General features: G+C 43.9%; 1 protein-coding gene across 1 annotated transcript in view; it reads left to right on the top strand.

The window, feature by feature from the left end:
- CDK15 (cyclin-dependent kinase 15) overlaps window positions 1-26,847 on the top strand; it is a 35,884-nt gene that overhangs the window by 7,106 nt on the left and 1,931 nt on the right. The window contains 7 exon segments of the mRNA XM_010292201.1: window positions 1,291-1,414; window positions 1,987-2,107; window positions 8,371-8,445; window positions 10,654-10,672; window positions 13,278-13,341; window positions 20,458-20,506; window positions 23,143-23,282. Of these exon segments, the coding sequence (XP_010290503.1) occupies window positions 1,291-1,414; window positions 1,987-2,107; window positions 8,371-8,445; window positions 10,654-10,672; window positions 13,278-13,341; window positions 20,458-20,506; window positions 23,143-23,282 (592 nt within the window).

Here is a 26,847-nt window from a genome sequence, read left to right as displayed (position 1 = left end):
TTCTTATCACAGCTAATCTAAATACTTCTGTCATCTTCAAATGTTGCCACCTTGTTCATATCTTCTTCCAGATAGTTGTTAAGCAACTCCAATTCTAATGAAGTTTCTTGGGGCCCCAGATTTTAAACAACCTTAAAGCTCAGATATGTCCAAGATGCAGTGTTGTAGCTTTGGCACAGGTCTCAAGGGTTCTGCTACCAGGCGGGCTTGTACAGCCCATGGAGTACATGGCTGTAACATGTACTCACTGGCATTTCTGTGAGTAAACACCAGCCAGCTGCTCTGCTTTCCTGTCCGAAATCCTCATTGTCAGCAGAAACTGAACTGCAAAATGATTTACAGCTCCTTTAGGAGGATCATCTAGCTTGCTTCATTTCTGCTGGCAAGTGTTGTTTGTTTTTTCTCTGAGTGATTCCTATCGAATATGATGCAAGTATGCAGAGTATTACAGGGATACTTTTCTGGTACAAAAATGACCTATGGGTGTCACTGTTTTTCTTCCTCTTCAGATTAAGCTTCTGGTGAAAAATATCTTTTCTCTGGTGAAGATACAATTACTTTTGCTGTGTTTTGTTTCTATCCACTGTCCGATTTCATACCTTGTTTCAGCCCCACTTATTTTACTCCAGGCTTATTTATACTGTCGTGGTGGTAGGAGTTAGGTATTTCTTGCTTGCTTGCTTGCTTGATTCATCATATCTTACTTGCTATATCCGTTCAAATCAGGTCTTTGTGTTTTTTCCCAGCTTGAAGATAACAGTTCACATTGTCAAGTAAGACAGTTCACTGGTCCAGCTTACACTGGGAAGAGGTGGTGTGTACAGTGGCCGCAGAACTCCCTCTGCTGGTGTCAGCTGGCTCAAATGGGCAAAACTTCCAGCTCCTTAAACCTTCATTTTGCTTGGCTGTATGTCTTTGTCTTGAACACTGAAATCAGAATATCTGCTGTTCTGAAAGGCTGGTCCGTGTTTTAGCAAGTTGAACTTGCTCCTGCAATCAATAGTCCATGTCTAAGTCTTCGTTAAATTTCCAAAATGTTATATAGTTATATAGTGCATTTAGGGACTGCACTATAACTGCCCTCATGGCCAAATATTTCACCCCAAAAACCTCAGAAAGCTCCACGGCAGTCATACCCCACCACAGTTTTCCTCAGTCAGCTCTACTCATTTTGGGGGGTTGTACTGCTTTCTTACTTGCTTTGTTCCAGGAATTCTCCTGAAGTTCAGAGTTAATGTATCAATGCAAAGTCACACAAAATCATTTCAGTTTTTTGGTAGCTTTTTCTAGCTCTTCATGTTCCAGCTTTTGCGTGGCCTGGCTTACATCCAACAACAACACATTCTTCACGGTGATCTGAAACCCCAGAACTTACTCATCAGTTGCCCCGGTGAGCTCAAATTAGCCAACTTTGGTGACTCACAGTTTGGATACTGCTAATGTATCTGCTCAGACCGAAGCTTAAGCATGCACATAGATCTGTATCCACAGCCAATTAAGGCACAGAAGCATAACCTCTTACTGAACTTTAGGAAACTATTTCTGTGGTCAGTCCAGCCTTTCTTACATTTATACTGATAGGTGCAGGGAGTAACCTCACTTAAGTCAGAGCAATTACTGCCACATAAAACTGGTTCAAGAGAATTGAGAGTCAACCCCTCGCTGTTCAGAAAATAATGTAACATTTAGAGTCCACAGCAATGTGCTGAACTAAAAGGCTTTCTTGGCATTGGTGTGGGATGGCTGCTTCACAAATGGTAAAGCCCTGCAAAACACAGCATATTGCTTGATCTGATCTGCCCCAGAGGTGTATTCCAGATGCACTTTCTTTGTCAATTGCTTGTAAACTGCATTGGGATCGCCTGTGTTTAAAGATCCAAGAGAAAATAATGTACTGTTTCCTATTATTATCATCTATGCTTTGTACACGTAGAAGGATTGTCCTAACACAGCAGTCTCTCTCTCTTTTTTTTTTTTTTTTTGCAGGCCTTGCTCGTGCCAAGTCCATCCACAGACAGACATACTCCTCTGAAGTGGAGACACTCTGGTACCGTCCTCCTGATGTGTTGCTTGGAGCTACAGATTATTCTTCTGATCTAGATATCTGGTACTGACCAATTTCAAAGAATCTGGGGACCCTAGAGAAAAATCATCTTTATCTGAATTAAGTCAACCAAGTTACAGTAGATACAGTAGTAAGTAGAGGAATTAACACCTGTGAGCAGAAAATGTGTGAGCAGTGAGGAGTTTTGTACTGCTGGGTTCATAGAAGTTTTTGGGAATGATGTCATTACATCTCATCTGATAATATTTATGAGATATGTACATCTCATTTGGCAACACTTATGAAGCATTTTCAGGTCTTGCAACAGAACACCTTTGCTTAATGCACTTATTGTTTTGTATCTATGTGGTTGGCTGAGTCTACAGCTCTCTACAGCAATGGCTTTGTGAAGAAACAATGGATCCACAACTGCACCAACAATGACTTTGGCCTTGGTAACAAAATGTGGCATTAAAGGGTTTCTGAATGGGTCTGGGGATAGAAAGTTGTCTGAGATTTTCATTATTTCTGTGATACTTTGTCCTTCTTCTGAAAGACCGTGTCTCAGAGGCACTCTGCATTTCATACAGGAGAAGGGCTGTGTTCTCTTAAAGACTTGTTACTTTACAAGCTCTATCCCAAAATCTTAATGTGGCTGGGAATCACATTAACAAGCCGCATATTAGCAGAGCTGAAGGAGAGGGGCCTCTGAGAGCAGGCAGAAAGCAGGAGAGGATGAGGTCTTCACAGGGGTCCCACTGGTCCTTTTGGGCTGGCCTGGAAGTGTAGCTGGGCTGTAGGGTTCATCTGCCTTCTGGCTCATTCTGTGCTCCTGCTTCCAGCAACACAGTCCTGACTTACTTATAGGCAACATGCAGCTCATGAAGTTGCAGGAGACCACCCTTATTCTGGGCAACTTTACATCTGTAGACAGTATTGCTGCTTCACCCTTTCTTCAGACCAGTTAATTTTCTGCCTGTGCCTGTCACACCAAGGCTTCTCTTGACTGTTTGCAGAGTCAAAGGCTGGGAAAGGGTGGGAGTGCAGCAGGCTGAAGAATGTGCAAGAAGAGGGTGGGTAGGTTTACAAGCAGCAAAACGCCAGGTCTTCTCAGGCTCTATCCCCCTCCAGAGATCTGCAGCTTATCGGAGACTCTGATGGCCTAATTTTGGAGGGCAGCTCAGGGAAACAGGAGTTTTCAGTTTGTTCAATTCCCTAGGCCTTCTGCTAATTTAATTGCTTAAAGATTTCTCCAAGGAGGAAAACCTTGCTAGAATCTAATGCATTCCAGCTGCTAAGCTAGTCTAAATAGTCCTGTCTTCTCTCCCTCACTACCTGTCACCTCTCCCCTCTAGACAGTCTCTCAGGAATGTCTGCTGAGTTTGAAGAAGATGCCTGCCTAGCAGATTGGAGGGACAAACCTTCCGTAATACAAAATTAGGCAGATGCTGGTATAAGCCTGGGTTTTTCTTCCTGAAAGTTGTTCCCTGTCCAAAGCCATGGCTACACACAGAAAGCCTGGCATTTCTGCCTGTGCAAAACCAACATCTCCACTACGTAACTCTGCTCTGGTGTAATGAATAGCAACATAGGAATGGTATACAAAGATCCCATCCAGCACTCTGACCAGCTCTAACAGCACAGTACTCCCAGTCCCACTGAACTACATTCACACTATAGGCACCTTTGTTATAAGGCCTCCTTATAATAACAACATTCAAAGTGTTTGCCCTAAAGAAAGATGTCACGCTGAGAGAATAGAGAGTACTTCAGTGAGCTCTATTCAGTAACTTCCTCTAACAAGAGTCATTTATTATCTTGATGTACACTGCATTTAAGTTCAATTTTTGTCTATTAGGAAATAATGTGAATTCACACAGATGTTACTTGTCTATGGGGAAGAAAGAAAAAAAAATCCCTATGTCTTTTGGATGCTGCAATTTACATGAAAGCAGGTCAGAATGCCCATGGTAATGGCATGAGACAGTGGGTGTTAAAGCCTTGGTTTAAAGAAACCAATTATAACAAAATAAAACATTATGGCAATTCATGCATAGTGTGCTTAAGCAGCAATACTGTCAGTGGGAGGCACATGGGAAGTGAATGAGGCCTTGAATAGATGAAGAAAGAGATATAGAAGGAGACTCACTCGCTCTTGGACTAACTAGAAAAGCTGCTTTAATCTCTCTGTATCTTTTTTCTCTCTCTTTCTCCCTCACTATCTCTTCAGGCCTTTAGAAGATTCAATTAAGGGATTTCAGGGAAACTAACGTTTCAGGGAGATTACACTACATATCAGAAAGACTTGGGTTTTTTTAAACACCAACTGCTTTATGCACGTGCTGCACTAGTAGCTGCTAACATCATGAGTCCCTTAAGTCATGCCTTCTTTTCAGTCAGGCTTTCCTTGTATAATGGCTATGGTTAAACCACAACAATAATCTTCCACCAAAAAAAAAAAAACAACCAACAAAAAACAACAAAACCCAACCAAAAAAAACCCCCACCAAATCACAGGAATCTTCCCAGGTAGGTTCGTGTAGAATAGGAGTTCCTGTGCAGTCATGTAATGTGGACCTCCCAGGCCCACTACAGCCTTCTCCCCAGCCTGGTTCTCATCGAAGCGGGACACATAGGCTAAGGGCTCCCCTCTACAGACCATGCTCGGCGAGGAACAAGAGAAAGGATATATTTCTGGTTAAATATAAAATTGCAATCTCGCAATGTCAGAAAAACTGTGGAGAGGGAACTCTGGGATGCCACAGAGATATCTTAGATCTTAACCCTGATGAAGTTGTCTCCCCACTGTGTGATGCAGAACTGCAGGCTGAGTCGTCAGTGCAGTGTTCAAGCCTGCCCCAAGGATTGCAGGCAGATGCAACCCTGCTGTCTGAACCAGCTCTGTTTATGCTCACTAAATAGCCCTATAACCAGTTATTCCTCTCCTATTACTTTAGCAGTCACTGTCTTGATTCATGTGCACATCTGGCACATGCTGAAACATCGTGTCTAGGCCTCTTCCCGAAAGACCCTTTGCCCTAGCACTTCCCAAGGTAGCTAGATGGGACTGAGACCCTTTGAGAAACTTGTAGACTTGAAGGGGTAAGAGGACCTCAGAAATGAATATCAGAGGGGTAAGAAGGAAAAGGGGAAAAACAAAACAACACTAAGTCTAAATCTTCAGAAATATTTAAAAGTGAATGTTTCTGAATCATCCTCATTAACAGAAGGATCCTCATAATGCTGTCAAAGCAGTAACTGTAAATCCTGTATCTCAGAAGGAAAGTTGAGGCCTCTACTGACAGGCTAATATGATGAATAGCACTAGTTTCCAAAGTCCTACTTTAACAGATAGACAAAAATACCTGGGAAAAGAGGGGGGTGCCCATACATCAGTTGTTCTAGGTACTTCTGGCCTTTTTTTGTAAAGAAAAGCATATTTCATCTGGAAACACACAGAGATAGAAACAGTCATAATTGCCACTGATGAATCAACACAGTATCAAGCAGGCATTAAAGGCAGCTGGTCAGCTGAGTCTCGCTACAAGAAACAAAAAGTCCTTCCTTTCCAGCAGTTGTGGTTGCTCTGATAGCTTTGTCTTTATTAGAGACACTGAGGTTTAAAGGCTTCCAGAGATAATGGGAATAAACCAGGAATACAAGAGAGAGCTCTACCAGAAGGTGTATTTGTAAAATACGAGTTGTTCCTCTTCTCAAATTGACAGCTTGCCCATTAGTGAAAAGACTGTTTCATTAGATTTGAATTTTTGAACTCTGCTCATGAGTAATTCTTAGCAAATCCTAGCTAATCTAGGGGAAAAAAACCCCAGCTTTCCAGTTCTTACTTCCATTTATTACTCTGTCTGGATTTCAGGCCTTCTCAGCAGTAACAGAAACCACAGCAGATCTGGTTTTCTGTCTGCCGTGAACTCTGTTGCCTTATACCTTTGCATCAGAGCAGTTAGGTCACAAGGACCACATTTATAGGGCACTTTCACAGTTACTAGCCCCTTTCCTCAATAACTCCTGTGTACCTCCAGCTGTGTCCCCAAATCCTCAGTGTCTTAAATTCAGTTTAGGAAATGGCACAGCCAGCACTGTTCATTAGAAAGGATCTCTGTAGAAGATCTAGTTGCATCTGTCTCATTTGGGGGCTGTAGTGAGTCCACACAAAGTTTCTGCTGTTGCCAGTCTAATGGCCGTTTCTAGCTAGGATATCAGAACCCAAACTGTGGGTGAACGTCAGGATCATTTGCTCCAAAAACACATAGAGCTGATTCTCTTCTCCCTACAAACCAAGAGTACCTAAATTGCTTTGACCATACACAGTTAAACTTGTGCAATGGAATCAGTGGATTATGGTAGCACTTGTGGTTGCAAAATAGGGTGAGCCATTTGGGGACGTACATCAGCTGTGAAAATAGAGGGTTGGTATGACACTGGTCTCAGTAGAATCAATCTGTAGGATCCCAAATAATACCTAGTGGTGTGGTAGTGCTATGAAACACCAAGAAAATCTACGTCACAAAAGCTGTGGGTTAAGTTTCATGACACCTGGACCCTGTAAGAGCATATTAGGCAAGTCAGGAGCTAAGCTCACAAGACCAAGGGTACAGGAAGCTAAGGGAAAGTGCAGCAGAGATGTTTGTGAGAACAACATTAGATATGGATCTGCAAACAGCCTTGGCATCACCTGATGTGCAAGGATGACCAAAATGAATACCGCAGATGAGTTGCATGTCAGGCTTTCAGATGACCACAACCAGGTGGGAAAAGCATCTACAGTATTGCAAAAACAAGGTGCAAAGGGTAACACAGCAGTACAGATGACCAGAAGAGATTACTAGTTGTGGCTCAGCAAGTGAAAATAATACTTTCAGAGTCTGTTAGGCAAAGCTGGGTTTTTAACATTTGAGGTTAAAGGACTCAAATTTGCTATAACCAAAGAAGATTGAGATTGAAACCTGAAAAGCTGAGATGGGGCTTAGTGAAAAGACAGGAAACCTAGAAAAAGTTTGGAGGAAAAAGATTAAAAAGTAAGTGAGCAGAGTTTTACACCATACAATATGAGATGGAAATACTTGCAAATAAGTTAAGTCTACCCTGACCACAACTATCTCATCATTATTGCCAGCAGGACTAATCCACCTTAGTAAAATTAAGCAATTTTTTCAGGGTTTGGTGATTGTTTTTTTAAGCTGTCTGGTTTGCTTTGGCACAAGTGCAGAGCAGGGGATGGGACAAAAATAAGAATACTTTAACTTGCGGTTGTCACCATGTTCTTTATGCTATGAAATCTTGCCTTCAGTTTTCCAGTGAAGAGCTAATTGTTCCTAGGAAAAATTGCTCTAGTGGTGAGTGCCTCTGTGTTCTTTTTGCATCTAATGTATCCTTCAGCTACTGTGTAGTAGTTCCTTGTTTATCTTTCCTACTGTTATCACTCCAATTTTGCACCTTTTTCTCATGGAAAACCACCTAGCATTCCACAGGCTTCTGCCATGACCATCTTTTTTAGATGTGTTTGTAACAGGATAAATTGAAAGAGACCTGAAACAAATGGCTTGGTGTTGGAAAAAAAGATGGTGCTTAGTGGGCTTCTTTTCCAAGGATATCACCTGTCTTGTCTTGCTGGTGAAGGGTGGGGGTTTTTTAGTGGATGGTGCTGATGACAAAAATGAGATAGGAACAGACTTGTATGGAACTTTGCTTTATTTTTTTATAAAATCCTGGAGGGATGTGAACGTGATGAATCTCTAGTCTGTTCCCATTCTATCTGACTTAGCTTTTTAATTCAAGTGTTTTAATCTGTAGGACTTGGATGAGGTTAATGATACTACATACAACTTGCAGCCAGACCAGTTGCAAGTGCTTAGAACAGTGCTGCAAGACAAGGAATGGGTCTTGCACAAGGGCCATAAGATGGCCCTTCCCAAGGGAAATTCTCCTGACTTCCCACAATCGGTAAGGTTTTTTACAGTACTACATCCTGCCTACCACCATAGACTAGAGGTGTATCAGCCTTCACTGAAGCCTGTATTTATTTACATATATACAGACATCCCAGGTCCTGCCTTGCTTCACACACACTCTCACTAGATGACATGAGGTGGGTATACAATAGCTACACATCAGATTGGTACTTTTCAGACGTGAGCTGAAAAATACGTAGGGTTTACAGCTTATATCAGGATTTCCACATTTACGTATCAGGACTTCTAAATTTCCATTCCAACAACCACGTCTCTTGTTTTCTCCCCTGCCCATCCCAACAATCATATTATATATGTCACGTACATGAATGAGTTAATACCTTGGGTTTCTTGCAGGAGTGCAGGCTGTATATTTGTTGAAATGGTGCACGGCCAGCCAATATTTGCAGGAACTTATGGTACTCATGAACAGCAGCTGGGCGGTGAGTAAAATATACCCTGAAATGGGAGAGAAAAAGAATCTGTTGCTTCAGCCCCCTACTTAATTTTGAAGTCCTAAGCATAGGTCCTGTGAATAGCAGAAATAATTTGGTCCAATCATCTGCCAAGTTCATGGCAGACTTTGTGACCCATTTTATATTTGGCAACTTTCTTACAGACACAGGAGTAAATTAAATGACTTTCCTTTGATGTTTTTCACCTCATCAAAAATTTAAAGCCAATTAAAGTGACATCAAATTGAAGAAGGCATAAAAGGTGTGCAGGTACTGCAAATTCTATTCCTTCTTGTTAAATCATTTACTTACTGTAGGATACAGCACACCATAGTCTCACAAAGGCGCTCCAATATTGCGCTTAAACTACCTTGAAAATGGCAAGACCCTGAGATTTTTCAGGGATCCTTCTTCATTTTAACTTGGAACATTTTGTATCATCCAGTTTATGGTGCAGCCCTAGAGACTGCTTTGGCATAATGGAAAGTGTGAAATTACTTTATAAAGGCAGGAGTGAGTGAGAGCAGACATATTTAGGAGCCTCTTAAGCCACTTTTTCTGCTGGGGAAACTGAAACACAGAGCCACGTCCTTAGTGCAGCTTGGTAGAATTGAGGCAGTCACCAGCGCTGGCAGATTCTGTATGTTCCTCACTGCTCATTGCTGACCCTGTTACTGAAAGGAAGGTGAGCCTATAGATTCCTATTGGGTTTTGCTGTAGGTGTTTGTCCTTTCACATCTCGTCCCAGGGATTTACTTTTCTGCATAGAGTGCTTCCCAAACGTGGATTTTCAAAGGAGAAAGTACAGAAAAATGAAATTTGGAAAGTTGTGAAAAACATAGACTTGAGGCTATAAAGTCCTAAGTCAGATTTTTTCCTCTTAATACCTTCGTCCAGAAACACTCCTGCCTGGTAGGGTTTTCCTTTCTGCTTTTAGTTAGAATGCAATAAAAAGACAGACAGGTCCAGTTCTTAGACTTGAGTTCAGTCCATTTAAATAAATGCTGAATTTCTCTTTCTAGAGAGTACAGGAAAAAAAAAAAAAAGAATTATTGAAAAAAAACCCAAATTTGGCCAATTAAGAGGGTTCAAAGCCAGGGCAGGGCCCAATTTCCCAGAGTGTGAATGAAGGGGTATCCTTCCACTTACAGCTCTGAAATCTCTGGATATATTTCCTGTGGTTTTGCAGTTGGAGGGTTATAGCCCTATCATCATTTCTCTGGTATTATAACTAATACCATGATTAATAGGATTTGTGCTATAGAAGGCCAAAAAAAAACCCCTTATTTAAAAATCATGAGGAAGCTTTAAGAGCCGTGAAATAATTAGTACCTTTCACAGAAGGTTTTATGTTATTATACAGCCTGGAATGAGGCTCTGTGTTAGGCCAAGATTTCAAAGCTCCTTAGAGGCTTTCGATGCCTAACTTGAGATATTTTGCTGACTGTGAGGTTCAGAATGGGGATTCCTACTGTTTTCTAATAGTCAGTTCCTTTCATGTACTAATGATACAGGCACTCTGCACTGGTTTAGAGGTGGTCTGCATTTGTGTGCATGAGTCTGTATCACCCAGCATGCTTATGTCCACGTAGGACTGTTGGTCCGAACACCGCATCGATACATAGCTGGAAAATCTCCATTCTGTGAATGCGTTTGTCCTGTTGAATCATCAGGACTGACTGACTGTCACTATTTCACCAACATTTCTTCTAGAGGCAAGTGCCACCTTAAGCAGTCTCCATCCCTCATGTCTATCCCTTGCTGCTCATTCCTGCTCCTGTGTCACCCCTCACTGTGGGGCTACCTGAGCCTCTAACTTGGTTTTCTCCCTGGGTTACTCTAAATAAGAACAGTTTATTTACCCAGTTCATCACCTGGCTGCACAAACAGTAGGACTAATGACCAGTAATACTCATGAAGGGATGATGCAGGAGCAGGACCAAACGGGAAGGGGGATGAAGAGAAAGGAGCTACTTAGGAGAGGAGAGCTGGTTATGGAAATATGGCCTGAGTGAATGTGAACTGCAGTGCCTCCAGTTCTCTCACGGCATGGAGAGTAAGCAAACCTGACAAACTTAAGATCCATCATTCAAATTTCAAGACATCAAGCACAGGTTTTACATTCAAAAGCTCCACCTTATCAATTAACTTTGTGCTGAGAAGGACTTCATGTGGGCTGGATTAGGCTGCAGCGTGCCACCAGCGTGCTTCTGTGGCTGAGCCGAACACGTGACAGGTGCCAAATGAATGAGTACAAGGCTTCTCTACATAAAACACAGAATACAGCTTCCCAACAAAACTAAGCAAGATCAGCTAGGTTGATTGCTTCAGCTGGTTCATCACAGGAAAAGCAGGCAGTTTAGAGGGCAGAGAGAGAGGATAATGATTTATACCAACTTAAAGCACTTGCTGAAATACAGGCATTGTAAATATGTTTCTGGCTGAAACTGTGCCTCTTCCAAATTGGACTGAACTGGGCTGGACCAAGACCTTTCGCTACAGTAAAAAGTGCCTGCTTGGGGAAGCATGGCAGAGTAGCAAGTATAGAAAAGCTGTTTTGCCTCGTCTGATAGCATGGACCAGAGAGTTAATAGCTAGATTTAGGGTGGAAACACAACAGATAAAAAAATCGCCAGAGTATAATTAATTTCGATTAAATAAATATAACTCATTGTCTGATTTGGCAAGGAATCTCATTAGGGGGAAGAGAAAAAAGTAAAAATCACCTGCTCCATTACCTGGGAAATTAAAAAATAGATCCAAATTCACGGGTTAGAATAGCATCTTCTGTAAAGAAAAGACTTAGAAAAGATAAATATAAATCCATATTCATATGGCATTCAGTGATTGGTGCTCTGAATGCTTTCACACCTCAACTCAGCAAAATTTAAGCATTTGCTGAAAGCCTTATGCAGCAAAGTACAAGCATGTACAAATAACTATTTTGTCACATTCTTTACCAAAGAGAGGCAGAGTGCTGAGCTGACCCTGGAGAGTATGATTTTACTATGTATACTGGACTTCCCCAGCTCCCTCTGATGCCTTTAGGACTGATGCCCAATGGCTCACAAGAAACCTTGAAGAATGAGGGTCCAGATGAATGCAGGGATGGCACTTCAGAACACACACCTGGATTTTCAATGCAGAATATTTTAGAGGTTTTGCTGTGGCTTCCTGGAAGGCAAAAGAGAGCAAATTATGGATTCAGGTTCAGATTCCAACTCTCTTTTCTGTGCACACAGAGTTTGCTTTGGGCAGACCTGCTCTACTTCCATGATACAGACACCAGGCAAGAATGTATCCTTATCCAGAGCTGTCAAATTACGCTCAGTGCAAGCCACCTTCCAACATCCTCACATGGCTGAACGCTGCAAGACACCTTCTCCTTGGGGAGCTTTCAAGCTTTCAAGACTGATTTTACAGGTGAGCAGAGACAACGGTCCTACCCCTTGGTCTTTGCTGTGGCAGCCTGAGTCCAGCAGTTTGGAAACATGGGCCACAGCAAGCCACCCTAGCTTGCTTCCCCCCACAGATCACCATGCTAATATGTGCCAGCCATGAGATGCAGTCCCTGCTTGTGGCTGTCTTCTCCAGGTAACTGTAATTGTCCTCACAGCTGTTTCCCAACTGTGATTGAGAAAAACAATCAGCTACCAGATGCATAACAACTGCAACAACCAGGATTTATATTTTTTCCTTCTTTAATGCATTTTTTACTGATGCCTGTTTTCTTGCAATCGTATCACAAGTTTCTGTGAGGCCAAGTTCCCCATATCATATATCTCAGCTTTCATTTTAAGGAAAAGGAGTTGTCTATCGTGTAGACAAAGTGTAATTAAATGTAATTAATGTGAGACAAATCTAATGTTGGAGAAGAGAAAGTGAATTAAAAACCCTGACATTTTTCGTGTTAAAATTTCACCATTTTTTAAGGATATCTGATAATTTTGGGGGTTGTCTGGATTATAAGCTTGGAATACTTAGAGTTAGCAGTACTCATTTACAATACCATATCACATGCTGTGATCTCTTTTAAATATGTGGCTTTACCTCTCATCCATGAATAACTCGTCCCTGTCAATAGGCACAAGGCACTTTGCATGCAGTAGGTCGTAATAATAACAGTAGAAAAAATGCAACTGCAACCAGCTCAGAAATCCAGATGTGCTTGATCTCACACATTTCAGTGACTACAATGAGGTTAGAGGAGGCTTTACTGGCCCAGACTTTGCTCAGTGAGGACCTACTTCCGAAGCCCACAACTCACAGTAAAGGCCAAAGACACTGCTGAAGCTCTGGACCCTTCAGGATGAGACACTGGACTGCTTTCTAGCACCTGCCAATAGACCTGTCTGCCAGCTTTTCTTTTTCACCTCAGAAAGGCAGGGGCTTCTATCACAGCTCACAGCCTGGGCTGCGGCTGAGCACGCTGCCAGTGCAAGTGGGCAGAATAAGTCCCCAGTGCAGCTCTGGTGCAGGAGGACACCTTCAGTGGTGAAAGGGGCTGGCAAACACATGCAGGAGTGGCACCTGGCAGTGAAGCTGCATATGCCTTCGCTGATGTTCCCAGCAGCAACAACATGCAATCTCAGCAGGACCCTTTCTGCTATAAAATCAAGTGCTAAAATGTCAGTGTCCTTTATATGCAGTGGTAGATCCAGCACCAGCCCGCGCAGTGTGAGTCTGTGCTGGTTTGCAGTAAAAGCCAGTCTCTCTCCATCGAGACCGATTCCTCCAGCTCCACACCAAGGCAGACTACTGGCAGACAAAGGTTATTGCTCTTCTCACTCTCTTTCTTCTTTTGCACAGGTATTGGGGTTCCCAACTGAGGACACCTGGCCAGGGCTTTCCAAGCTCCCCAGCTATAACCCAGGTAGGATTTAGCTCACAAGAATGACAACTTTTTCTCTGAGCCACTAGCCACTCAATTTTTGGGTCAGTAATTCTCATTATGAAAAATCCTGTGCTTCAGTGCTACTAAATCCCTTGAGCTACTTAACGATAGTTAAGTTGTAGGTCCTACAACAACACTTGGATTGGCCTAGAATACAAGCAAAGGTACGTGTGGCAAAGTTGCCTCACTGAGCGTTGGGTCTATGTCAGGCTGATGGAAGATTTCATTGCTGCAAGCACTGACAATGTAGTTAGTCTCCACTACTCAGTGCAAAGGACTGATGTCTCCTGGTTTAGACTGGAAAAGGTGACAGGTACCTGGAGACACAGTTTATCTGAACTCTCCTTATTTTTATGGAGATTGGTTTGGGGGCCTTTAAACCTCAGTTTTAAAGGTCACCATCCCTGATTTTGATGTGGGCAAGGTGAGAAATCTGTGTGATTTACAAAGCTGGCTTCTTTTATTTCCACATGGGCTGGTAGAGAAGTCTGTGTCCTGGACTTCAAAGGGCCAGTTGTCTCTTATTTTGATGTGGGCAGGTTGAGAAGTATGCTTTGAAAAGCTAGCTCAGTCCCTCTCCCTCTCCCTCTCTCCCCCTTTCTCTCTTTCTCTTTTTGTTTAATGTTTTCTCTTGGGAAAATACATTCAAGTGTCAGTGAGGGGGAAATGATAAGCACTCATTCTCAGCCTCTCAGCAGGATCATTCTGTAAGAGGAATATAAAAGTGAAATATTAAAAACCCTAGAATGTGAAATCCACCCATCTACAATCTAGCCATTCTCTCTCACTTGTACCCTAAGACAGTGGTGGGGGGAGCCTGTCTATCTGGAAGGGGAAAAAAAGAGCAGGGGGAAGAGGAGGAGGGAGAAGACGTGCTTTGAGCAAGAGGTTTACAGGTTTAGTAGAGCATAGTAACATCTTTTCAAAGAAGTGGGTGTTGCTCTGTGACCCAGTCCAAGATGCCCCTCCTTTGATTCTGGTGCATGAACACTAAACAGCCCCCATTTTCACATGGTAGCCGCGATTGGCTGAACAATAACCTGGTCTCACAGTCGAAAGGACTGGAATCCTTCACACAATTAGCTGAGACACATTAATCAAGCCAGCGTGAAATGGGAATGTGTCGCTGTCCACAGCAAGTTTAATTTGGATCGGGAGCAAGCACAGAGCAGACAGCTGGAGGAAGCACTTTCTTCTCTAAGTTGTTGAAGGTTTGGCTGGCTAGTCTACAAGTTGCGAGGGATAATCCGAGAGGAAAGAAATGCTTGTGTGTGGGACAAACTGATCACAAAGAATTTTTTTTATGCCAGTCATCTGCTCATACAAGGCTAAAAACTCTCAGTGATGGTGATTAGGTATCCCGATGCTATGTAGAGGGACAATCTAAAAGTGCAAGGATTAAGGCTACGCTAGCAAAGAAACTAGTACAGACACCAGAGAATGTGTGAGTGCCCAGAACTGCCCTGAGTGGTGACTCCCACTTAGCTCTATTTTGTCCGCGTAGCAGTGCCATCCTTTGTTGCTGTGGAGGGTGCCAGTGGCAGGGCTGGGAGGGAGAAGACAGGCACTTCAGCAGCATGGAAATAGCTCCAGTAAAGACAACTCTAGTCATCATAAGCAGTTTTCAAGTCTGAGTTGCTTTCAGGATTGATAGAAAGTTTCCCTAACGGACTCCAGTAGGGTAGAATTGACCTGTGCTGTGCTGTGATCCTGTGACGCTGATGCCTTTTGTGGCTGGTGCCTTTTGTGGGTGAAGCAGACAGAAATGCAGGAGTTAGAGGACACCTTCCTGTAGGAGCATGCCACCATGCTAGCAAACACATGGGAGAGGGGTGCTGAGCTGGTGTTTGAGGCACTAGCTATGCCAGCAGAAGAGGCAGCATCCCCTCTTTCCCCTCCTCGGAGCCTGCCTAAGGGGCCCCGAGCCGCTACAGCCACATACTGTAACGAAGCACTTGGCTCACACCTTGGTTTATAAAAACCAATCCGGAGAGAAGAAAGTTAGTCTTACAAGGTTGGACTATTTGCCCTAGTCACGAATTAAATCAAGTCAGTTTTTGATGGGGCTGCTGGAAAGAAGGCAAATTAGTCTCTTTGTTTAAAGCTATTTTCCATTCACATGCTCCAGTGCACTTCCCCACTCTTCCCTGAAGCACAAGTGCTGTTTCCCCCCTAGGACACACTGAGGCCCGAGTGGAAGCTGTAGAGTCTGCCTGAGAAAACCGTCTCTCTTGAGCTTATTTCCAGCACAGTTGTGCAAATCTGAGTGCCTGGGATGGTTCAGATAAGCAAACAAACTTTGGAGGCTTCCCCAAACCTGATGGCTTGAATGCTTTTAGCTAGTCCTATTGATGTTCGAAGTGAGCGCAGGCAGCAAATAAACAAACAGGTTCCTGCCCGAGGCAAGGAACGAACACGGGCAAAACAAAGCATTGAGGTGTGATCCTATTCTCATTGAAGTTGATGGCAAAACTCCCACTGGATTCAGCAGTGTAGGCTCAGCCCCAGACTGAGTTGTTACTGGAAGGGTTCCTGAGCCAGGTGGGTTAGTAGGAATCTTTGAAATAAAAGCTGGAAACCTTTAAGATGTTTTCCTGTCACTACTGTGGGCTTGAGCACATCCTGCTGTAGAGTCTGAAAAGGAGGTACAGCATGGGCTGTAGGGTCTGTGAGCCAGGCCCACGCAGGGCAGCTGGAGGAAGAGCAGCTCCCCTGCCCCCTCTATGGGCAGCTGGCACGGGATGAAATGTGCAAAGCAGGGTTTGACCACCCTACTGCCCCTGTGTCTTCTTGCACGAAGAAGTTCAGAAATGCACCTCATGCTCATTGCCTACAGCTTGCCAAAATCTCAATCTGTGCCTGACCCCAGGTGAAGAGGAAGGATGGGTGAGCAACTCCTCCGTGGCCAGCCCTGCAGCTTGTGATCTTGCCCCCTCTCTGCATGGGAGACACTTGGGGTAGGGAATTACATGCAGCCATGGGGCCTGAAAGCACAGTTTTATCCCAGCCCTGGCTTGAGAACCAGTTCTCACAGAACATGAAGGGTTGGGAGAGCTCCTGCCCCACATTTCAGCACACTCCCTGGCTCCCTGGGCTTAGGAGCCCTGCCCATAGCGACAAGGCTTTGCCCTGTGTTTGTTCATTTGTTCTGTTCCTCTCATTTTGCTTCCCCTGAAAGAGGCAGTTGTAGCTCTGTTAACACTATTTTTGAAAGCTCTCATGCTGTGTGAGCTCAAATCCTTGCATTAATCTACTGCTGTGTTCATTTCACTGCGCTGAAAAGCAGGGAGTTTAAATCCCCTCTAAACACCATTGGTGACACCAGAAGGCCAGTGTTTTGATCCAGCCCCATTAATGGTTACAAGTTTGAATCTAGACAGCAGGGGTCAAGGGCAGGAAAGGATTAGGAATCACAGCCCATGACAGTAAGCTAGTGCTTTCGCCAAACTGGGAACACTGGAGCGCCCAAGGTACCGAGCTGGTTTTTGTCTCCTTTTTCTGACATTTGGATTCCAAAGAGTGGGGAACAGTGCTTATTTGTTTATAACATGATGAACTCGCTATGAGTGAGCTTTACTCCTTGATTTATCGCACAGGCTGACTAATGAAGTTTCCTATGCCACGCAGTATCATCTCACTCAGCCGACACAGGTTTTACACTGGGCTTTTTCAGATGCAGCAATGACTTTTAAATTAAGTGTAGTTTTTCCCGTATCTGCAGGCTTTGCTACACTAAATGAGATTTAGAAGCTTTCCAGAGTCAGCTGCCGCTCCCGAGTACAGATTTTTAGTATCTGTTGCGTTTCCAAAACGACACCAGCAGATGGAGGCAACAAGCAGCAGGCTCTGAACAGCAAACTTCCAAATGAGAGTTTTGAGAATGCAGATGAAGTCTGCACTCCGAGTGCTTTCCCCCCCCCTCTTTTTTTTAATCTCACTTTTTATGCTGATGCTTCATTTAACAAATGGGGTGGTTGGAAACTGAATTCTAAAACGATGAAATTTGTATTGTCATAATAAACTGCATGTGGCTTTGATCCCAAAGGGAAGAGCAGCACTGTAACTAATGCGCAATATATGCTGGCCAGGCTGTAGGGAACTTCCTATCTGTCTGGCACTGGGCACAGACTGCAGTTTCCAGCCTGCCACACAGACAGAGCTCTGCTTCTGTCCTGCAGCCACAGAGATTTCACTAATGAGAGAAATTTTCTCTATGAGCCTGCAACCCCAGCGCCTTCATCCAGCAGCACTTGGCATCCTCTTTCTCTCTCTTCATCAATTAAGAAAGTTTAACTTTTGTCCTCTGGCTTGCTTGCCTCATTATCAGTTCATTAGCCACTTCCACCTGGGTTTTCATATAGGAAGGATTTCCTCATTAGCACACACTGCCTTGCATACAGATAAAAAATAACAAACCCAAGCGCTACCTTTCAGATCTACTTGTATTGTTAAAAAAGCCAATCAGCCCTACACAATCCCATCATTTTATGTCTATATCATCATTGTAAGATGATTAAATCAGTAGTTCATCCACTTTTTGGAATCATATCCAAACATTCTTTATCTCTTCCCTTTAAGGAGTAGCTGTTTATGTTGTTTTACAATTTTAGATTGGTCTTAATCTTACAGTAGGGAAAATATTTACTGCTCTCTTCTTACCCCGCTCGACACAATGGGGCCTCAGCATTCTCTAAAGGTTTGTCTATATGGGGCCAGTCAGGAGATTAATCTGAACTGATTTAAAGTGGATTAGTTAACTGCATGAAATCCTTGAGCAGAGACACACTGTTTTCTTATTTATATCTTCCATTTATAATCAAAGCTCTGTATACTCAAAGTGGCCAGTTTGGCAGTCCTCACTCAAGCAGAATTCTCCACTGAGAGATGTGTTTGGACAGGGACAGCAGTAGCTGGCTCACTGGCTCTTACACTACCCCTTGTAGATAATTATTAATCTCCATGTTATATAAATGATAAATTTAAGTCAAGAGGCTTCCTCGAGACAGTGAATACTAAAATTCAGGTGTTCTTCACTGTTGCCAGTAAGCAAGCTGATATTTCTATCTGTAATGGAAAGAAAATCCTATTTCCTCTTTGGAATGTTAATCCTGAAAATGCACTCCACAAAAACAAAGTGACATTTCACTTAGATATCATTGAAACATTTTGCCCTGCTGTTATCAACTGAATGTGCATTTTTTTAACTTTTATGTTAAACTCATTAAAGAATAGTAATGTTAAAAGATTTAAGTAGAGTTAAAGGACAACATTTAAGTAATCCTGACATTTTTATTAAATATTAAAGGAAATTGATATATTGTCATGGAATGTTTCCATCTCACAAATCAAAATTTTCTGGCAGAAAGTTACAACATCTGAAAGTTTTTGGCCAGCTTTGAAGAGGTAAAAATTTCTACCTCATATAAAAAAAATCTTATGCCTTTCCAAACCATTTTTTAAATTGTTTTTCTTCTACTCTGCCTGGAAACTTTAAATCTCTACTCAATATAGACAATTTATTTCTACACTTTTATTACAGTCGAGGGGGCAAAATGAAGGAGAGAGGATCCAGAGAAAATGTTATTAGTGATCCAACAGGAATGTTCTGCCAGAGTTAATCTCGGTGACTGATTTGGGAAGGGGCTATTCAAGATACTAATATATAACTTCTGTATATTGGAGGTAATTCCAGTGCTCTGGTACTTAAACAGTCATGAATCCCATCCCAAGTTATACTGCCATTTACTGCTTTAGCAATTACCTTAGTATTAGGGTGTAGGAGAACACTTCAGTTGTGAACTGTTACTTACCCTGTGATAGACAGGTTTAACAACCTGCTTGCCTGGCTTAATGGTGAAAGATTGCTGCTGGAAAGGTTAAGTGCTGAAAGATCAGTCATTTGCACTTTTTCAAATTGTCTGTGCATCAAGTCAGACACTGAGTGACCAAGCCCCTGGGCCTGGCACTCTGGAAATGGCCACGCAGGTGAAGGCAGAGGGACTCCCGCTTTGCCCGCAGCCGGCAGCCTCTGTCCCTGAATGATGTGGCCAGTGCTTCTGGGCAGGAAAGAAGGGCAGATGCTCTCAGGCGGTGCAGCATAAGCACCAGCCGAGCTCCGAGTCTACTGGACACAGACCAGTGGCACTTTCCTCCTGGTGGTCTCACTGCCGTGGGGAATGCTTGTCCAGGCTGGGCTGCAAGAGAGGTCTACACCACCCTTCCTGCTCTCCTTTCCATAGCTAGTGCACCGTTCATCTCTGCTGCCAGAAATGGTGCTCAGGAAAATGTAGCTGGGCCTTTCTGATGCAAGAAAATGTCTCTGTTGATCAGCTCTAAGGGGAAATCTTCCAGGCTAAGCCATTCATTCATATCTAAGCCTGAGAAAATTCATGCTTTGTAAGAAAACATTTGAGGAATGTATTCCTCTACATTTTCCACAATGTTTAGAAATGTGTCCTTGAAAAATGGCAACAACAACACAGCCTTCCCAAAACTGCAAACTCTGCAAAGTTCCAGTCTGGTAGAGATGTTTGAATCAGTAAGTACAAAGCCTGCATGAAAATGGTTAACTTGATAAACAACAAACTTAGTGAGCGATTGACAGCAAGAGCAGCGGCCAAGAAGAGAGTGGGACCCAAGTGCCTTTGCTCCATCCCGTCTTTCTGCCAGATCCATGCAGAAAACCCTCATGTGCCCACAGGGCAATACGTGAAGCTCAGCAGCCCTGTGGTAAGCCAAGACAGTTGCTGGGGATACAGGCCTGCAAACCGCTTTCTGCTTCCTTCGTGTGAAGGCTTTAGGGACTGATACCACTTTTATTGAAGTCAAAGCTAAGACTCGCATTGTAACAGAAGGAGGCCCCAGGTCTATATGCATAGATGTATGAAAGGAAAGGGTTACGGAACTGGAATAGCCTTATTAACATCAATGCTGCTACTCAAGTCCTATAGGAATAATATATATTTATAAATACTAAGACGACAGATTCTATAGGGCCCTTTGAAATTCTGAGCACACGATTTTTCGTAAAGGCTCAAAGAATGGTTTTTGGCTTGATTTTCATTTAATCCTGTGATTGCATATTACACTTTCTAGAACTGGTTGCTTCCAGGAGACCTCAGAGACTCCGAGTCATCTGTGACAGGTAAGCTACCTAGAACAGCAATGTCAAAATCGCCTCTGGGTTTATTTGTTTCTTTATGCAATCATTTAACTTGAAATGAGCACTTTTGGCAAGCTCAGGCAGAGCGGGGTGGCTCTGTAGTAACAAGCAGATCTAACATCAGTTAAGCAACTGATTTTGAGAGTTCGCAGTAGAGGTAGGCACATAGTGGGTTTATTATTCTCAGAGGAGTAGTGATTACTCTCAGATAAGCAGTGATTCAATGACATTATGAGCAGCTTTTTGCGGGACATGGTTCGATTCAGAAGGTCGTACTTTCCCAGGCCCTCTTGCCCAGACTGAAGACAGACTTTGAACTGTCCCAATTTTCGTTTCTGGAAACAAGACTGTAGGAATGTTGCTCAACAGTGGTAAGGAAGACATGCTAGGACAGCATTTTCATGAGACAATGAAATAATCTTGTGATTAGTTAGGAGGGGAAAAATCACATTCTTCAGTGCCCAAAAGCTATGAGACTAGGGCCATGGTTACATACCTCGGCTTGACCAGGCACACCAACACTGCCCAATCACTCCCTAGTGTGCTAAGAGAAGGGAGTATTTTTCAGGCATATATATGTGTACACACACACACACATATATAATGTATATATGTATCAGTGAAAGAAATTTATAATCAGGCAAAGTGATTTGCCTAGCTCAGAGAGTCATTGAAATTGAATCCCCTCCCCATACTGATTTTGAGGCACACAACAGGCTTTATAGACATGTAGGAAACAACTAGACAGGATTTGTCCTCAGGATTGTGTTCATGCACAGGTCAAGAATCAAATGTTCTTTGAGGATGTAGCCACATTTTTCATCACTGCTGTTTATTATCTGTTCAGCTCATTGCTTGGGATCCAGCCCTGCTCAAGGGAAGCGTGCTGCCCTTCAGAGCTATGTTTCCCAGACACTCTTCTGAATGGCTGAACAAACATGCTGAAGTTATCAAGTTTTCAGCAAAGCACAGGTTGCTGAAATGCCAGCCATTGTCATGCACGTCTTCAGAAACACACAGAGCTCAGCATGTCCCAAATCCTGATAACACAGGACCTGGAATAGAACAAATCCTCTGTCAGCCTGAACAAAGAAATAACTATATTCCTTGTAACTCTGCTGTATGGCACTTCTGCTTTTTGGCCATAATCCCTTGCCAGACCCCATTATAGCCCCAGACTGACGGGCTGGCCCAGCGCCTCTGCAGCAGAGCTCTGGGCTGCACGTGGGCCAGCTCCAGCTCTGCATTACAGAGCCCTTATGCCGATATGGCCGAACGGCTGCCTTGGCATGCTCGGCTCTTGAGAAGGAAAGAGCTGCTTCATACAGACCGCTCAGCCATGACTCTCCATGGCCAATTAAGAAATCAAAGGAGAGCTCTGTGCAGAGCTCGGCCACCACTGGGAAGCCTGAGCCATGGTGGGAAGCACTGAACCATGTTGCTGCCCAGTGTGGGAGCCTGGAGCAGCAGGGACCGAGGGGGCAGAGGGTCTCCAGTAAAACCCTGCCATGGCAGGGGCAGCCTGTGGTGCAGATCTAGCAAGCAGCCTCAGCCTGGATGCTCTGGCTCCCTGTCCCATCCCTGCTCCCCAAGGCAGCAGGGGCTCGAACCGTTTTGCTGGAGGTGAGAATTCAGCACTTACCTACCACAGTGAGGCCAGATACCTTTTATAAGCCTGTTTCTCAGGATCTCTCTCTCCCCCTGTTTTTTCCCTTCTTTTTTTTTTACATTTTATCTCCTCAAAACAAAATAGTCAGCATGTCAAATGTCCTGTGTAGGGAGGGGGAGTGCAGGGCAGGGAGATCCTGGCACCTCATGTCACTTGGAGGGGAAGCACCAGCAGGGGCCGAGGGAGGAAGCACAACAGGCCATGCTCCGATGGGCCTCCTGATGCTGAAACATGATCAGAACAAACAAACATAGTAAAAGCTGTAAAACTAAATGACTATTTTTATTTGATTCCTTGTTGGTTTGTTTTCTCTCTTCCACTTCCTTGTCCCCAGCTGTGTGTTCCTCTAGAAAGCAGCCACTTGGCATTGGTATTTGCTGGGCATGGACCGTGTGTGTATTAGATCTATTTTAAAGCATTCATCCTGAGAAACAGATTAATCTCCGTGAATCCCCAACACGTTTTACAACTAGCTGCTCTACTGGTACTAGAGTAGGAAAAGGGGAAATGCTATTTTCTTTCAGTTTTTAGTTTTGACCTCTGGCCTGCTCAGTGGGCCATTCAGGTTATTTTGTGCACTTGCATTGTCACTGTAAACTGGTAACACCAACCTCTGATATGCCAGTAACGACATGTAAAATGTAGTCCCCCAGCAGCATTTTCCCTTTTACTTACAACCTTCTTCTTACAAAATAATAAATTATTTTCAAAATTCCTCTAACAACATGAGTTTGAGCTGAAATCCTGGATGCATATATTCCAATATAAGCAAACGCACATGGAAAAGCAAATGTCCTGGAAAGTTATACAGCTGGGGTGGGTTTAATCATCTCCTCCGTGTCCCTCCACTATCTCTGCCTCAAGCTTTGAGAAGGGCTGGGTCAAGTTCTCGTTCCAGCTTTCTGGCTTGTGCTCATCTCCTATGCTATTTTTTCTCCTGTTTTCCTAGGCTGAGCAGGGTGCCAGGAGCAGAGGATTTGGCCTCCAGGATGCTTACAGCCTTCCCTCGAGGCCAGATCTCTGCACAAGATGCGCTTCTTCATGGCTTCTTCAGCCCTCTACCTCCTCAGCTCTATCAGGTTCCTGCTGGTAAGTTAACTCTCGATTTCATCTCACCAGGAAAGGGCTACTTCACATGCTATTTATTATGAGTTTCTTCTGTACTTTGAAGGTCTCTGCAATACACCCGGATGTCTCTCTCTTTTCTGCCTGTCCTCCGCCCCGACTCCCATATGCTGCAAAGTTTACATCCCATTGCAAATCTGACAGCTTGTTTTTCTGTTTTCTTCCATTTGATCACAGTGTTAATACTAGAAGGGGACCTGGATGGGCTGCCACCATGGTACATTTACAAAGCGAAGGTGTATATGCTTTGACAGGTCACTTCTCCTCCATCTTGTAACCGCAGGGGCCCAGAGCTCTCCGTCGGGCTGGCTCACACTGTGAATTCAGTGTAACTCACATGCTGGTCCCTCCCGATGTCCCAAATTCCCAGCTGCTCAGCATGGTTGTGCTAGCCCCAACTCCCTTGGACCGCTCCTCCTGCTCCCTTTTGATGTTCAGAGACAACATGTACCTCGTACCCTGTTCTCCTTCAGTTTTACCTGCTTTATTTTCTTCTTCCCTTACTCCCTTCTTTTAAGCACACAGCTGCATGTATACAGATCTGCCTCTCCTGCCCTGAGCTGACAATAAATGCAGGGTGTCTCAAGCTACAGGTTCTGTTCCTCACCGGGAAAAGCTCCCTCCTATCAGGTAACAGGCCAGAGAGCCCTCGCATTCCCCATTGCCTCCTGGGCACTCACTACACTAGTTAGTTTGGTGGTTTTTTTTTAAGATAGGGGCAATTAAGAAGAAGCCTTCTTGGACTGTGTTGTCAAACTATTTGAAAACTTAATTTCTGGCTCCTGCAACACATCCCAAGTGAAGGAGCAGCCAGCTAGCGTCTCTCCCAAACCGCCGCCCTTCAGAAGGTGCTCTCTGTGTGTATGTGCATGAGTGAGAGACATCTGCATTCCTTTTCTGTTCACCCAGCCACAGAGCACAAATCTACTTTGACACTTTTAGAAAAATGAAAAGATGGAATCTCGCAGGAGCCTGCCTGTGCCGGGGGGGGAGGAGGGGAGCACGCACAGCAGGAGGGAAGTTGACTTTTCTTTATACATATAGGGTTTTTTCCATGCAGAGTTTAAATTATGCCTGATAAAAGGAGTTTCGTGGATGTTTCAGTTCTTTCAAACCCTCCTGGCTTCCTCCCAATTAAATGAGGTTTGTCAAAGCCACAGGGCTCTGCTGCTGCCGGAGAGGCGGACAAGCACTTCCCGCAGTGACATCTCCAATCCCCAAGGGAGAAGATGAAAGTGTCAGTGCTGAGAGAGAGAGAGAGTGTGGAAAAAAACAGGTACAGAGACAGACAGTGTAAGAGAAAGGGAGAGAGTGAGGAGAAATAGAAGGAATTAGAAAACAGATTGGCATAATGTGTCAATCTCTCCGACACGCTGCCAGAGAGGGGATAGATTCATTTCACCTGGGTTTATGCACCATCCCGTATTTTATTATCCCCCGTATTGCGGTGAGAAGTACCTTGTGGACAGGAAGCTGCATGGCGTTATCATAGCAACCGATGTGTTGGGAACAGAATCAAAGTGCACTGGGCTGAAACAAGTACAGTATGATCATGCAAGACCATATTCATGAGTGACTCATTAAGCCTGTAAAAATTAGGTAATTCTGAATAATTTCTCATGTAGCCATCCCTATTGCCATAATCGTGTAAGACATTTGTTCTCTTGTGTCATTTTGGCATCACACTATTTTGGAATTTAACTGCATAATTTTAAAATTCTGGTTGCTATGATAACACAGTGCAAATTTTAAATATATTCTGTTCCCACTTTGTTCTGGAGGATGCTGGCTATTAGTGCCCATCCTCCGAAGAAGAAAGTTAAAGCAGAAGGGCAAAGAATGAGCTGGAGACGAAAGGTGAAAGGAGGAGGGGGTTGATCCCAAGGTGTGTGAGAGAGTAAGCGGGAAACAACAGTTGAAAAAATAAAAGGTTCTCATAAGAAATTATTTTCTATTTTTATTAAATAATTGTAGCCATAACTGTCCTTTTTATAAGTTGCTATGACAAGCCAGAAGCCAGAGGATGTTTTTCAAAGGTCAATTCCTGGGAAAAAATAATTGGAGAAATCAGTCCTTCGAAGATAAGTACCCCTCCAAATAGCATGTTTCTGATTACTGAGGGGAATGCTAATGGCTAGGGGCTGGCTGCTGCCCCTGGGAAGGGGGAGAGGGAACAAGGGGCTCTTTGCTTTCTGGTGGTCAGCTCCTGCAGAGGGGAACAGGCTGCTGTTGCTTATGCTCATCTGGATGCAAAGTTCTAGAGAAAAAGAGTAGCCCATGCTGTAAGAGCAGAAGACTCTCTGTCCCTAAGTGAGGCTGGTCCACAGATGGGCCTCTGCTACAGCTGCTTGCTCCTGTGCCTCCAGCACTAGAAGGGGCTGTTAGGGACCAAGTTCAAACCCCACTCATCGTCTTGGTGGCCTTAATTCTATACATGCCACCAGCACCTCTGGAACGGCAATGAAGGAGAGGTGCATGGGATTCTTCAGTTTCCTTCCACTGTGGCTAGTAGCCTAAGGGGTGACAATGATGACCTTTCATAAAACTGGAGCATTTGCTGTCCTTTTTCTGGTCTAAGCCAATCCTGAGACAATTATCTGTGTGCAGTGCAGCCTGCACTACAGCAGCTCTGATAAAACTTCAGTCTAAACCTTTGCCACCTGCTAAAGCAGAATGTTTTCTGTCCAATTAATCACTCCTGGAAGAAAGATGAGATCCTTGAATCAAGAAAGTGTGAGCTGTGCTCTCAACTTAGTGTCAGTCCTGAAGTGCAAAGGGCCTTCTGAGAAGGTATCTTCACTCTGCTGTCAGACAGGTCAGACGCAGTAACAATTGCAGCTTATTATTCTTAGTTATAGATTTGGTTTATTTTCCCTCTGTTTTGCCCTCGGATGCTTTAGAGCAGGCTTGCAAGCAGCGACGGTGAGCAGTAGGATTTGGGGTTAGTACCAGTGTGCTCCCAAGAACACATATTGCAAGAAAGAGCTCTGGCCAAACAATCCATGCACACGGGCCAGGGAGGGCTGAGGGCCCCTCAGATCCTATCCCCACCAGACTGATGTCCAGGTTCAGTATAGACCTTTCTCACAGTTCAGGAGAGATTCAAGCCTGGGCATCCCATCAGCACAGTCATCAAGTCCAATTTGTGCTCTCTGAGGAGGATTGCATGTTGCTTTGACTAGGAGGGAACATGCTTCTTTTGGGTACGGTTGGTTTCTTATTGTTACCTCCCCCCAGCAATTCAAAACCAGTGTGCCAGGTGGTGATGACACTGTACCGTTTCTCCTAAAACAGCCCACTATTCAGCTTTTCAGAGACAAGGAGGAGGGAGGCTTGATGTTGACAGAGCACTGTCATTTTAATGCCTGTTGCATCTGAACTAATGCAAAGCAAGCACAGGCAATGAGGAGATTAAGGCTGCAAGCCATTGCCTACCAAAAATCCTATTACTGTTGGATTAGCCAGCTCTGGTAGATGTTATCACAGGGCACGTATAAAGAAGAGCTGGCTTTCATGGACATCTTGTTTG

This window comes from Phaethon lepturus, unplaced genomic scaffold (genome assembly GCF_000687285.1).
Source record: "Phaethon lepturus isolate BGI_N335 unplaced genomic scaffold, ASM68728v1 scaffold11778, whole genome shotgun sequence".
NCBI classification, from domain to species: Eukaryota; Metazoa; Chordata; class Aves; order Phaethontiformes; family Phaethontidae; genus Phaethon; species Phaethon lepturus.
The sequence above is the reverse complement of the archived record's forward strand: the minus strand, read 5'-3'. Positions and strand labels throughout refer to the sequence as shown.